We start from the raw sequence: 13,494 nt of genomic DNA on the forward strand, positions 1-13,494 counted from the left end.
ATGCCCTACTTTGTTATCCTTCTGATAATACTCAGATAGCTGGCACTGTGTTGGGGAATAGAGCTGTGCAGTGGTTGTTGCACATTGGACAGTAGTGAGTAACAAATGCGCTTTGGTCTTTGTGACGGTTCTGTCAGGTTTGTTTATGTTGTTGGCAGTGGCTTTTCTTTTTCTTGTTGTAAACACTGTCTGTTTGTTCACTTGGATCAGAAGGGCCTTCAGGAGCTCCTGCTCATCTGCTCCAATCTCAGACTGTTCCTGTGCCTAAGAAGGAGAATGTGCGGACACTGGTCAGAACTGTGACGCTGTCTGCAAAGCAGGGTAATGATGAGTACCTTTGTTTCCATTTGGTGGCTCCTAAGTGGAATGGATAAATTACAATTGGGACTTACCCTGAGTGCATTACAGTTGCAATATTATTTTCTGTCAGGGCTGTCAAAGTGGTGTCTTTGTTTTGGGTGGGAAATGAGCTCACAGGTCAGTAATTCTGTTGGTTTCTGTCAAATAAGCACTTTGTTTTTCTTTGTTTTAGGGGAGGTGCCTGTGATTCGACTGAATATTGCTGATAAACCTGGAAAACAGGAATCCTCTGTAGGTAAGGGCTGCTTGTGAGCTGCTGTTTGGCTGCCTCCACGTAAATGGGAGGGCACTGCTGAAGCAGGAGGGAGGAAAGTGTGTCGTGGGTCTGTGATGACTCCAAGTGGCACACAAGTGTAGCAGCTGGAAGGTGAATTTGAGAACATACACTTGGAGAAACCAAAGTTTGTGGTTGACTTGTAAAAATCTTTCTCCAAAGGAATTATCTTAGGAATGTTGTTGTTTTCTCTCTGTAGCTGATGTCAGTGGCCTTCCACTGAAACGCAGCCTCGCAGAAAGGCTGGGCAAGAAGATCAAGATTGACAGAGCACCAAGGAGAGGTAAATGGTCATTGGTGTTTGCTGCACAGATTCTCTAGGCTTTCTGCTTATTCTTTCTCAGGAGCGTTGTTGTTGGGAACACGTATATTCTGTAATATTATGACAAATCTGGAAACTTAAGCTCTCGTTGGACTCTCATTTAATCATTATGCTTCTCCTTTCTTGATGATGGCAGAGAACGGTGCCAAGCCAGCAGGGGAGATCCATGTCAAGACTCTGGAAGAGATCCGTCTTGAAAGAGCGAATCAGCGAGGAGAAACCCCAGCTGCCCCCCAGGCAGAAGGGTGCTGTAAGGTGGAGGATCCCAGCTCCAGGGTGAGGCCTTTTCCTGCACATCACATCAAAACCTACTCGGAAGCCCTGGCTGAAAGGAAACACAAAGGACTGGAGGAAGAGAAGCAAAAAGTAGAAGAGCTTCTTACTGACAAGAGAGCTGAGGGTAAATGCAAGAACAAGAGAATTTTCCTTCCACCTGGGCCGGGTAACGTGAAACTGGAAGAGCCACGTCGTAAAATCAAGAGATTGGAAGAAATTCATATTAAAACTTTGGAAGAAATCAAGCAGGAGAAAGCCCTGCGGATGCAGCAGGTCGCAAAGCCAGCAGGTAAGGAGGAGCTTCACTGTCTGCTCTGCCGAAGTGCTTCCCCTGTCAAGCAAATGGAGTTTGCTTAGAATTGCCTGGGCTGTTTCTTACAACATGCAAAGGCAGGAAGTGCCAGGATGTCCATCCATGTGTTTTTCCATTGAATCCGTGGTGTCTGCCTGCTTCATTCTGGAAAATTCATTCGCTGTGAGGTTTTGTAATTCAGTTTCTCTTGTACATGTTTTTTTTTTCTGCCATGTTTTTGGTGTGGCATGTTCTGTGTGTTGATGCCAAGGTTGCCTTCATCTTTGGCGTGTGTTGCTTAGTTAGATATGTAAATGTATTTGAAAAGCATGGATTGACTCCTCAACATGGGGGCCAACCTCTGTCAGAAAGGTCAGGGGGGGTGAGTTATTCATTGGGGAGGTGAAAGGCTTTGTGATGAGACAGCATGTGAAGGAGGGAAGAGCTTGGATACTGCATGGACTGCGTGATGCCGCCTCTGTCTGTGCTTTGTTATTGAATGTGAGGAAATAAGCGCATGGAGGAAACACTGGCACTCAGGTTTCTTTCATTGCTTGCTGTTGACCAAGTGATTTTCTTTTTCCTTGTTTTAAAGCACCTGGAAGAGAAGAGAAAAAGACTGTGGAATGGAGTAGGGCTGCTCCCAAAGCTGTCTCTGCACCCACAGAGGTGAGTCCCTTCTGAAGATGGACACATTGACACAATTTCTTCACATGTTCTCATGTCTCACTGCTCACCATGTGCCACCATCATGAGCGCATTCCTACCTTCCTGCCTTTGGTGAAGAGCTGCAGCCATGTTTCACAATCCTGGTACTTTCAATGGCTTTCCCAGTCAGCTTTGCACACCTCAAACTCAGAATTGATCTGATTGTATCTGGCAGTGAGGCAGTAACCCTGCTGGCACCAGGTACAACTTGTGAGGTTAACGTGGGGGGCACTGGATACAAAAAGGCCACTACGGCTTCGTGTTCAGGGAAATCAGACTGTGGGTGGATGTTGTGTAGGGGAACAGGAATGACTTTCTGTTGCTCAGATAGAATGTGGTAGGTAACAACTCCAGTACTGTGCTGATTTAAACGAGCTTGCTTTGTTAATTGCACACGTTTGAAACAGTGTTTTCACAGCAAAGCATGGATCTTGCTATATGCAGGCATTTATGAAAGGGTCAGTGACCCAAGTGACAGGAATGTACTGTTCCAGGTGCAGCCGTTTTTGCAATATCTCCAATGTGATTTCCTTCATACACTCCCCCTGGTGTTTGTTCTGATTTTGCACTTACTTTATTTCTTTTTAGCCCTGGGATCAGAGTACACCAGATTCTAGAGCTCAAGCAAAGAGCCTTGAGGGGGCAATAAAGGAGAAGCTGCAGCTGAGACAACCAAAGAAGCTGAAGAAGGAAGTGGCTGCTGTGCCGGCTGCTGCTAAAGAAACAGTCAAAGGTAAAAGTGCAGAGCTTAGCAGTCCTGAATCCACCCTTCATGGTCAGCTTATCAGCTTGCAAAGGCCTAAGTGAAATCTCAGCACGGTGGGCAACAGCATTGCCAGGGAAACCATCAGCCCAACCTCAGGAGCAGAGAACTATGAATGAGTGTTGAGTGTGAGGTGGTCCTCGGAAGTAAAGGGACCTGAGTGCTCATGGTGGGTGCGTGCCTTTGCTTAGTGCTAGAAAGGGAAATGCTTATTTTCTTAGTTCACTTGTGTTCCTTCCAGCCAGACTTCAGCTTGAGAACGAGGGACAGACAGTGGCACTGAGCTGCAGACTTACCTGTGTGATAAACCCCTGGATGTATTTTGTGGGTCTGTTGTGGCTTGCACAGCGTCTGGTTGCACACTCTTGTCTGTAGCTCCTGCTTTTTCCTTTCTCTAGAGGGACCATGTATTGCTTTCTCCTGCTGTATGGCTGTTTCCCTTGTCTGGGTTATAATATGGTGTAGCTGAGCAGTTTGTTCCTTTGGTCGGACTGTTGGTATGCAGCACTTACTGTGGAAGATACTGCTGAGATTTGTGGAAAGAGGAATGTAATTTTGCTGGCCAGATGTATTTAACTGTGGAGAAGAGCTGTGGGAATGACAGGGCAACCTGGACTCCTCTCAAGGCACAATTGTACCAGCTCTCTCTTCTTCCTGTAGCCAAGGGCAACGTGTGTGAGAAGCCTTGGGATGGCAAAGCCAGCAGCCCCATAAAGCGAGCAAGGAAGAGGAAGGCTGCTGAGATCTCTCCCTCTGCTGTGGCAGCTGTGAATCCTCAGAGAAGTACTGAAGAAGAGGAGCCTCCAGCTAAAAAAGCTAAAATAGCAGCTTTGGTAAGGAGGGGAGGAAGTGTCAGTGCTGTCCTGGTCATGCTGATACTGTGATACAACTGCTGCAGAATGTGTGGAGAACTGAAATGTTCTGCAGGTTTCCTTTCAAAGCAATCGCTGTGTGCTGGATGCTGGATGAATGGCAGTGTGTGCACAATGCTCTACAGCCCTGTGATTCCTTTGTGGTGTGAAGGAATTTGTCCATTATTGTTGCATTGTTAAAAAGACCTGAGGTGCTCTGAAGCCTTCACGTGGTTGTTAATGTCCTTCAGGAGCCCCTTGGCCCCCGTGTTGGGTTAAGGCTCAGCAGTGCTGAAGGAGAAGCGCTGCAGAGGAAGGATCTCCTGAGCAATTATTGACTTTGTCTTCCTTCTTTCCAGACTGCTGGTCCAGCCCAGCCTGAGGTCAGCCTGCTCACCAAGGCTGTAGGAGAAGATGACTTTGAAAAGTTCATCTCAGAAATCTTAGCAGGGGAACTGGAAGCCAAGTGCAACGTGTGTGAGAAGCCTTGGGATGGCAAAGCCAGCAACCCCATAAAGAGAGCAAGGAAGCGGAAGGCTGCTGAGATCTGTCCTTCTGCTGTGGCAGCTGTGAATCCTCAGAGAAGCACTGAAGAAGAGGAGCCTCCAGCTAAAAAAGCTAAAATAGCAGCTTTGGTAAGGAGGGGAGGAAGCGTCAGTGGTGTCCTGGTCAGGCTTACTGTTAACGTCCTTCAGGAGCCCCTTGGCCCCCATGTTGGGTTAAGGCTCAGCAGTGCTGAAGGAGAAGCGCTGCAGAGGAAGGATCTCCTGAGCAATCATTGACTTTGGCTTCCTTCTTTCCAGACTGCTGGTCCAGCCCTGCCGGAGGTCAGCCTGCTCACCAAGGCTGTAGAAGAAGATGACCTCGAAAAGTTCATCTCGGAATTCTTAGAGGAAATGGAAGGACAATATGACTTGGAGCTGGAGAAGGACGTGGATGAACTCCATCTTGAACTTTCTGAGATGATTGATAGTATATCTGAGTAGTCTTGTAGTATATATATATAAAAATAAATATTTTAAAAGGCTTCACAATGAGTCTTAAAGCACAGCTGAACTGGTAAAAGATTGGCAGACTACATTCCATTGTCCTGAGTTTTCCTGCTGGTCAGAGTTGAGGTCCTGTGCATCCATTCCCTGCTCCTGGTTGGCTCCTTTCAACAGCAGGAGGACAAAGCAGTTCTGTGACAGCCCAGAAGGACGTCCATCTGTGTGCTGCAGTGCCTGGCAATTGATCTCCTGATCCAGTGACGCTCCGAAGGCTTCAACCTCAAGCTCCTTCCTTCCTCCTCCCTTGGCCATGCTCAGCGTTGGGTGCAGCTGGAAGCTTCTTCGGTGCTCCCATTTCTTGGGCAGTCCCTATGTCTAGCTTGGAGTTCTGCCAGCTCTTGAGTTTTGTTGGTGTATGCTTTTGTTTTTGACTTGAATCCTTTAAGATAACTTAATGACAGTGTGGGGGTGGGAGGGAGCAGCATTATTCTGGTGTTTTGGACCAAATGTGCCACTAAGGATGGGGGTGCCCCCTGCTTTCCACTTATCAGCAGTGATGCAGCAGCAGTGTGAGAAGCAGGAGCTGCACGCCGCAGCTGCGTTATTCCCCCCTTTCCCTTTTTCTGGACTTCCAGTGCTGTTTGCTGGCAGAGCGCGGTGCTGTGCTGATGATTTCTGGAAGCCAACACGTGTGCGCTTCGCTTGTCTCAGTTCAGAGTGCAGCCATCCCAGCCCTGCTGTGGGCACAGTGCAGCCCTGGCCCTGCTGGAGGATGCTATTCGCTATTTTCAGTTGCTATTGGCCGTGGCACATTCCATGCAGTGTGAATCTCTCTATCAGACATAACTGTATCAGTGGAATTGTGGGGGCTGGGAGGGAGGACACAGTGCTGCTGAGAGCAGGGCCAGGCAGCCCAGCATGCTCAGCACCACAGCCAGGTGAGGCTGGCAGTTCAGTTACAGGTGTGTGTGCAGCTGGTCACCACTCAGCCTCCCCCATTGCAGCTCCCCGTGTCCCACAGTTCCCCCATCCCTGTTCTCACACTGTCCCATTGTCACCCTGCCACACCACTGCTGTGTGCACTAAACCTTCAGTCCCCCCAAAGAGGTCCTCATTGTACACCACCTGCGCCCACTTGTCGCGGTGTGAGCCCTTGGCACTGTTCTTCACGGCTGTTGGGGCACAGGATGGGGGCAGGCACTCAGCACTGCTGGCACCCCCACACCGTCCCTGTGCCCCCCCAGAGCCCCCCAGCTCACCCAGGGATCCCCACAGTGATTTCCCAGTGGCGGCATCGAGCAGCGGCTGCTTGCGGGCGATGCTGACACGGAGCTGCATGTCCTGCACCACGGCGCCCTTCAGCTGTGGGGTTGGGAGAGGGGTCAGCACTTGGGAGCAGCCCTTGTATCCGCCCACAGCTCCCACACAGCACCCACCTCGGCCATGGCCTGGTCAGCTTATTCCATCTTCTCGTAGGTGACAAAGGCACAGCTGTGGGGGGGTGAGGTCAGCACAGCTTCCACCCCATTCAGCACCACCCCACAACAGATGCACCCACACATCACTGACCCACCCACAGCTTTGTGCACGCCCCCTGCCCCTCTGCCCATCCCATCCCCTTTAGCCCATTCCCCAATTAACGGGGCCCACCCATGACCACACCCACCCGCATTAGCTTTGCCCCAGCCACACCCAATCTCATCCCCCACCCCCACCATTGACTCCATGACCACACCCACACCCATTAGCCCCGCCCCCTGCCCTTTAGCCCTGCCCACTTGCGCGGGCTGTCGACGAAACTGGGGTTAAAAAATGGGAGGAGCAAAATAAACAAAGAGAGAGGGCTCAAATATAGGGGGAGAAGAAAATAAAGGGATAGGAACCACAAATAATGAGGTGGGGGCAATAAAGAATGGGAGGGGGTGGCACTCACCTCTCATAGAGTGATTTTCTCTGGGGTCGCCGTGACTGCAGGGGTGTGGGATGTTACAATGGGATCCCCATGTTGGGGATCCTGCCCCCCCTCCACCTCCTTTAATAACTGTGCCTCCCTGCCCCCCGCAGTACCTCAGTGGTGTCATCATCAGCTGAAACGCTGCGCTGGAAAGGCTGGAAGGTGGGGGCTGGGCCCTTCTCAGGATCCTGGGAGGGGTATAAAGAATAAAGAGGTAAAGGAAGAGAGGTAACTGGGGGAATTTTGAGCGGGTTTGAGAAAAATGGAGAGGTTGGGTAGGATTAGGGCAAGCTCAGGAGTTGTTAGGCTATTTGGGGTGGGATCTGGCTGGAAATAAAGGGAATGTAAGACAAAATGGAGGTGATATGAGGTGGCTTGGGAGGATTTGAATAGTTTTTGAGTGTTTTGTGGCATTTTAGGGCCTTTCTGCTGTATTTGTGGCGTTCTGGGGGCTATTTTTCTGGAATTCTTAGTGAGATCTGGGATTTTTTATGGAATTTGTGAAATTTTGGAGGAGTTTTTGTGGAACCATGATGTTTTAGGGATGTTTCTGTAAGATTTGGGGTGAGCTCCGTGGGTCTGTGTGGGGCTCTAGGGGCACATCGGCTCTAGGGGGGCTTTTTGGAGGGGTTCACCTTCACACCCCTCACCTTCAGCTTCCCCTCCAAGTGTGTGAGACCGTTTGAAGCCTGAGTTCTTGGTCTCAGCCTTGATGGCACTGATGGCTCCGGATTTCACCAGCAGCTTGGCCTGCTCCGTGGCCGTGGCAGTGTCCACAGGGGGTTGGTCCGACATGGCTGCAATGTGTGTGTGTTTAGGGAGGGGTGAGGGGGGATACAACCTCACCCCTCCCCAAATAAAAACAACCCCCAACCCCCCAACACCCTCAAAATACCATTAACCCCACATTAACCCCACATTAACCACACTTCCCTCCACCGCATCCCCCCCCCCTGCATCCCTATGGCCTTGCTAGGCCCCAAGCTTCCTCCCTCCCCTTTGGACCCCCCCGCCCCGACTCACAGCGCTTGATGCTCCCCTGACTGCCGGCCCGGTGTTACTCTGCTGCTTCTTTAGTGCCAGCAGCGCCTTATTCTGAGGGGAAACGGCATTCAGGTCATTGGGTGGGGGGGGGGGGATAGGGTTAGGGTAGGGTTATGGTAGGGTTAGGGTAGGGTTGGGGTGGGGGGGGATAGGGTTATGGTAGGGTTAGGGTAGGGTTAGGATGGGGTTAGGGTTAGGGTTATGGTTAGGGTTAGGGATAGGGATAGGATTAGGATTAGGGTTATGGGGCGAGGCAATGAGGGGAGGTTGGGTGTCCCGGGGTGTTCCAGGCCGAAACCTTCTTGCGTAGCTTGGCGAAAGGCTTCTGCAGGGCCTGCTCCTCCTCCGTCAGACCCGGCGGCAGCGTCAACATGGCGGGGAATGGGGGATCCCTGTGGGCCGCTCTGTGGATACGGGGGCCCTACAGGCCGCGGGGTGCTCGGTCTCCTTGGCAACGGCAGTAGTGCTCAGCTGCAGCCCTTCCGCTCGGCAGCCGGAAGTTCCGGTCAGCAGCCGGAAGTTCCGCTCTGAGCTGAGGGCAGGGTGGGGAACGCTTCCGGGATCAGCGTCCGGCGGAGCTGCGGGATGGAGCTGGAGCGCATCGGTGGGGATGGGGGCTATAATGAAGGGGGGGGGGCTGGAGGGGGGTCTGTAATGGGGAAGGGAGGGTTGTAATGGGGAGGGGGCGGGTCTGTGGGCCCTGTGGGGGTTGTGAGGACCTGTGGGGCCTGTGGAGCCTGTGTATGGGCCTCTGTGGGGCCTGGAGGGGCTGCACTGTTCTATGGGGCTCTGATTCTCCTCTGTGTTATTTTGCTCTTTCTCCCCCCATAGCGCTGCCCCCCCCGGCCCGCTGCACCTCCCCCTGGCGCTGTTGGAGTTGGGCTGTGCCGGTCGCTATGAACTCCTGCCGGGTCCCGCCCCGCCCCGCAGCACGGTGAGATCCTGCCGACCCCCCCGACCCCATCTGAGCCCCATAAAGGACGTTGTGGGTCCGCCTCCCCAGGGACCCCCGTAACCCCTCAGAGCCTGTGACCACCTCAGACTTCACCCAATTGACCCCTCCTCCCCGCCCCCCAGATCCTACTAACCGTTCCCAAGGGACCCTCCTGATCCCTCTTCCAGACCATTGCTGCCTGGAAGAAGGGAGTGGACTCCAAAATGTGAGCCCAGAGTGTCTGCAGAAGACTGAGGGATTTTTCTTCATGAAAGCAATACTTTAGAAGTGCGTTCATTTCAGAAATGTGGACAAATGCTGCTATTGTCTCAACCTTCTCTCTTGGCCCTCAGCACAATGGTGGGCTGCCTTTCCAACCCCTCATGGCTCTGCTAGGTGCCAAGTGCTGTGCTTTAAGTCTGTTGTACGATGAGTGGCAGCAGAGACTTTCCAGGTGAGATACTTCATGCTGTGGATAAACAACAACAAATACAGCTGGGTAAATGTGTTCATCTTCCTCTAGCATGTAAGTGTTGCGGTAGCTGGTATCAGGGTACCATCCCGTTCTCTGCCATCCACGATGTTGTGGGAAGCTGTGGAGGAACTGCTCAAATGTATTCTCTCTAAGAGAGCGGAGCAGATATCTCCTAAATGCATATACGAGCCGGTAAAATGGGCTCATATGAGTGGACACCTTCAGGAGGTGGCACTGATGTTCACTGTAGCCAAATGGCGAGAAATAGTTGACCATATGTGGGACTTTGTTATCTCCAAAAATAAGGAATACAAAATAAATACATTGAAGAATGTCAAGGGTCAGTAAGTAATAATGCCCCTAGTGATACTCCAGCACATTTGTCCTCTAGAACTGGTTCTATTTGACATGCAACTTCATACAGTTCAGTGATCAATTATTAGCCCAAAGGCATGGTTATGAGCATCCTAAAAGCATTTGTTGCACAAATTTTAAAAATCAATATATCAGAGTATATGAAAGTTGAAGACTTTTCCTAACTAGTTACAGGTGAACACAATGGGACCCTCGTGGATTTATTTCCAGGTTGCAGAAACTTAGGTTGCAGAGCAAACGTGTTTGTTCTTTTTAGTAGGTTTAACAGTAATGTTGTTATGCTGTGTTTGACTTGTCTCTTTTTTCACTTCTAGAGTATTGTCAATCGAGGCCTTGATTGAGTTATAATGGTTATGTTATTAATATAAGTAGTGTTGTTATTCTATAGGCAGTAGCTTGCTAATTAATAAAAAAGGGGGGGTCGCCGCGCTCCGACCCTGCAGAGCTCCACTCCATGCGGTACTTTGAAACAGGGATGACGGATCCCGGCCCCAGACTGCCCTGGTTCTTTGAAGTGGTGTACGTGGATGGCGAAATCTTCGTGCACTACAACCTGGTTATGCTGAGAGACGGAAACATTACCTGGAGGAAACCTGTGTGCAGTGGCTGCGGAGACATGTAGAGAACGGGAAGGCAGAGCTGGGGAGGACAGGTGAGGGGGAGGCTGCGGTGTGAGGCTGCAGGTGGGGCGGGGGCTCAGTGTGGGGAGCTCAGCCCGGCCCTCACTGCCGCCCACCTTCAGAGCAACCTGAGGTGTGAGTGTGGGGGAAGAAGGCCGACGGGATCCTGACCTTGTCCTGCCACGCTCACGGCTTCTACCCACAGCCCATCACTGTCAGCTGGGTGAAGGACAGCGTGGTGCTGGGCCAGGACACCCACTCGGGGGACATCGTGCCCAACAGCTACGGCACCTACCACACCTGAGTCACCATCGACGCGCTGCCAGGGGACGGGGACAAGTACCAGTGCTGCGTGGAGCACGCCAGCCTGCGCCAGCCCAGCCTCTACTCATGGGGTGAGTGAGGGGACGTGGGGCTGGGGGGCTCTGGGCTGCCCCTTCCCCTGCTGACAGCCCTGCCTTCCTCCAGAGCGGTCACAGTCCAGCCTGGTGCCCAACGTGGTGGGGGTGGTTGTTGCCATTGTGGCCATTGCCATCATGGCTGGCGTTGGATTCATCATCTACAGACGCCATGCAGGTAAAAGTGGAGGGGTGTAGGAGGACAGTGGGGGCTGTGGGGGATTTGAGGCTCCCTCAGGAGCCCTCAGCCTGGCTGTGATGTGAACCTGTGCTGATGCATCTCTCTGTCTTCAGGGAAGAAGGAGAAAGGCTACAATGCGACGCCCAGTGAGTGATGAGGGCAGTGCTGTCCCCCACCTCTGCCCGGTGCCAGGGCAGCATTGGGGTCCCTGCTTTCTCCCAGGGTTCCCCTTCCTGGTGTTCGGAGCTGCTCCATGCCCCACAGCAAGAACAGGGCTGGGGCTCATGGCTGTGAGAGTCCTTCCTTGTTTTCTGGCTCCAAGCTTGCTTCCTGAGGTGTTTCTTGTGAGAAGACTCTCAATGATTTATTGAAGTGGCAAGTAATGGGTGCTACTGTGTGACAATCAATATCACTTTGTGGGTATTTGAATATTTGAAAGCACCTTCCCTCAGAGCTGTTTGCCTCCAGAAGAGTGCTTAGGACTGTTTATGAGCGGAAGATCTGGCCCGGGACTAAATAGCTCCAGCTTGGTGTGGGAAAACTGGGTAATGAAGCCATCGTGCCCTGTGAAAAACAGGATGCGGATGGGTATCCCTGCTCCCTCTTATCTGCTGGCAAGGCTCAGAAGATGGGAACAAAGGAATTTCTGCTAAGATCCCAGAGCCAGAAGCTTCCATTCCAAGGAGAGCTGACTCAACTGCTTTGGATTTGAGCTGTCACTCCAAAGAGAGCTGACTTGACCACTTTGGACATATAAATAAGTTGGTGCTACCATTGGAAATTGTCATCGTGGTCACCATTAACAGAACAACGCCTGACGACCCACCACTAGTGAAGACCAATGACTGAACTACAAACCTCGATGGATCCATGGTGGTGAATATCTCCCTCTTGCTTCCTACAGAGACTCCTTGCTTCTATTTCATATTTTTACTGCATTCCCTTCCCCATCACCCTACACCATAATAGCGTCCGTCCTCCCCTTCCCCATCTCCCTGATAATGTCTTGTAATAAACTGGTCGGACCAATGTTTGAACCGTTGTTTCTTAATCTCACACCACGTATACGTATATCAAAGAACCTTGCCTCCCTCCTACAACCTGGGCTGAGACAATGGCTCTTCTTACCTTACAGGCCAGGAAGGTGGAACCAGCAACTCGAGCACAGCGGCGGTGTGGGGCTGGGGGTTGGAAGGGGTCCCTGTGCTCCTTGTGCTCCTTGTGGTGCTGCACCAGGGCTGGGCTGGGACTCTGCAGGGAGCTGAGGGTTGGGATGTGGACGTGGCCCTATGGGACACCATCTCTTCTTCTTCACACAGGAAGTAACCAAACCGTCTGAGTGCTGTGCTTCAGCCTGCAAGGGGCCAACTGGCCACACGAGCATTTGGGGTCGGTGATGAACACAGCCCCATCCCCTCTACCTCTCACATCTCCCTCTGCTTCCTATGCTGTTATGCTTTGCCTGTGCTGCTTCTCTGTGCTCAGCCTGCCTGCATTCTGCTCTGTGCCGTGCTTGGTTTTGGGGTGGATGAGGGGACCTCCCCTCATCCCTCCTCCCCCCACCCCACACTCTTTGCCCATTGCTCCATTTCACACTGCTGCTCTCCTCCTCCCCTTTGCACTCCCTGTGCTATCTGCACCGCTTTGGCATGAAGACATGACTGGAAAGTTCATCCAGTATTGGGCTGAGCTGTGCTTCCCCCCCATAACCCACAGTGCTGCCACAGCCACATTCTGAGGGCAGACACCCAGCTTCCATAACCAACCATGCACTGAGGCTGAGCTGCCCACACCCCACATCCCAACCTGCTCCTCTACAAAACATCTCCACTTTATTCCATACAAATCCCAGAGCATCCCACTCTTCCCATCCTGCAGCGGGGAGCGGAGACAGCCACAGCTCCCCATGTCCCATCGCATCCCACTCCAGCTGCCCTGTGGTCCTCAGTGCTGCAGCAGCCGGCTGTAGGGTCCAACACGGGTCCTCAGTTTGGTGGGTGTTCCCATCTCAGCCATGGTGTCATGCTCCAGCACCACAACATGGTCTGCCTTCTCTAGCATCTGGGGTTGATGGCTGATGAGCAGCATTGACTGGTCCCCCCTGTTGGGCATTGGGTAGGTTTGTGGTGTGGCATTAAGCTGGTACATTCGGTGTTACACGCTGTGTGTGAGTCCCGTCCGTTCCCGTGTGTGGAGGCACGGTACTTTCACACAGCAGCCTTGATTTGTCGCCGGATCGGGAGGCGACAGCCTTCATGTCAGAAATGTGGACAAATGCTTCTGTTGTCTGAACCGTCTCTTGGCCCTCAGCACAATGATGCGCTGCCTTTCCAACCCTTCACAGCACTGCTAGGTGCCAAGTGCTGTGCTTTAAGTCTGTTGTACGATGAGTGGCAGCAGAGACTTTCCAAGTGAAATGCTTCATGCTGTAGATAAACAACAACAACAAATACAGCTGGGTTAATGTGGTCGTCTTCCTGTGGCATATTAGTTGAAGCAAAATAGAAAATCCCCATCCCTTCTTGCTGGTGCTCTTGGCCACCCCCAGGAAGGGCTGAAAAGCTCTTCCAGGTCCTTTCCTATGAGCCTTTGCTGCAGAGGGTCCCCACAGATTCCATTCCAAGATCTCCCTAAGCCTCCCTGTTTCCTACAGCTGTAGGCACTGATCCTAAAACAGC

At 52.0% G+C, this 13,494-nt stretch overlaps 1 protein-coding gene and 1 long non-coding RNA gene across 11 annotated transcripts; one reads left to right on the top strand and one right to left on the bottom strand.

Annotated features, from left to right (window-relative positions):
* Positions 1-162: 162 nt before the first annotated feature.
* LOC146760228 (negative elongation factor E-like) lies at positions 163-8,341 on the bottom strand. The gene is given in 10 exon segments (XM_085550750.1): positions 163-6,007; positions 6,095-6,197; positions 6,272-6,326; positions 6,769-6,803; positions 6,903-6,977; positions 7,440-7,457; positions 7,459-7,586; positions 7,813-7,843; positions 7,846-7,884; positions 8,132-8,341. Coding segments are annotated over 10 exon segments (693 nt in total). The 5' UTR covers positions 8,207-8,341; the 3' UTR covers positions 163-5,873.
* LOC107324645 (uncharacterized) lies at positions 6,901-12,709 on the top strand. 10 transcript variants are annotated; one of them, XR_014947369.1, is made up of 8 exons: positions 8,344-8,437; positions 8,665-8,767; positions 9,121-10,269; positions 10,443-10,632; positions 10,706-10,813; positions 10,930-11,960; positions 12,136-12,205; positions 12,695-12,709. It is a non-coding gene; the product is annotated as an uncharacterized LOC107324645 (long non-coding RNA). The 10 variants fall into 10 exon arrangements; XR_014947368.1 differs by having other exon boundaries at positions 10,930-12,205; XR_014947372.1 differs by lacking the exons at positions 12,136-12,205; positions 12,695-12,709 and having other exon boundaries at positions 9,121-9,293; positions 10,091-10,269; positions 10,930-11,853.
* The last annotated feature ends 785 nt before the right edge of the window (positions 12,710-13,494 follow it).

The sequence above is a fragment of the Coturnix japonica genome, chromosome 6, assembly GCF_054131305.1.
Source record: "Coturnix japonica strain WE chromosome 6, WE-NBRP24, whole genome shotgun sequence".
Classification (NCBI taxonomy): Eukaryota; Metazoa; Chordata; class Aves; order Galliformes; family Phasianidae; genus Coturnix; species Coturnix japonica.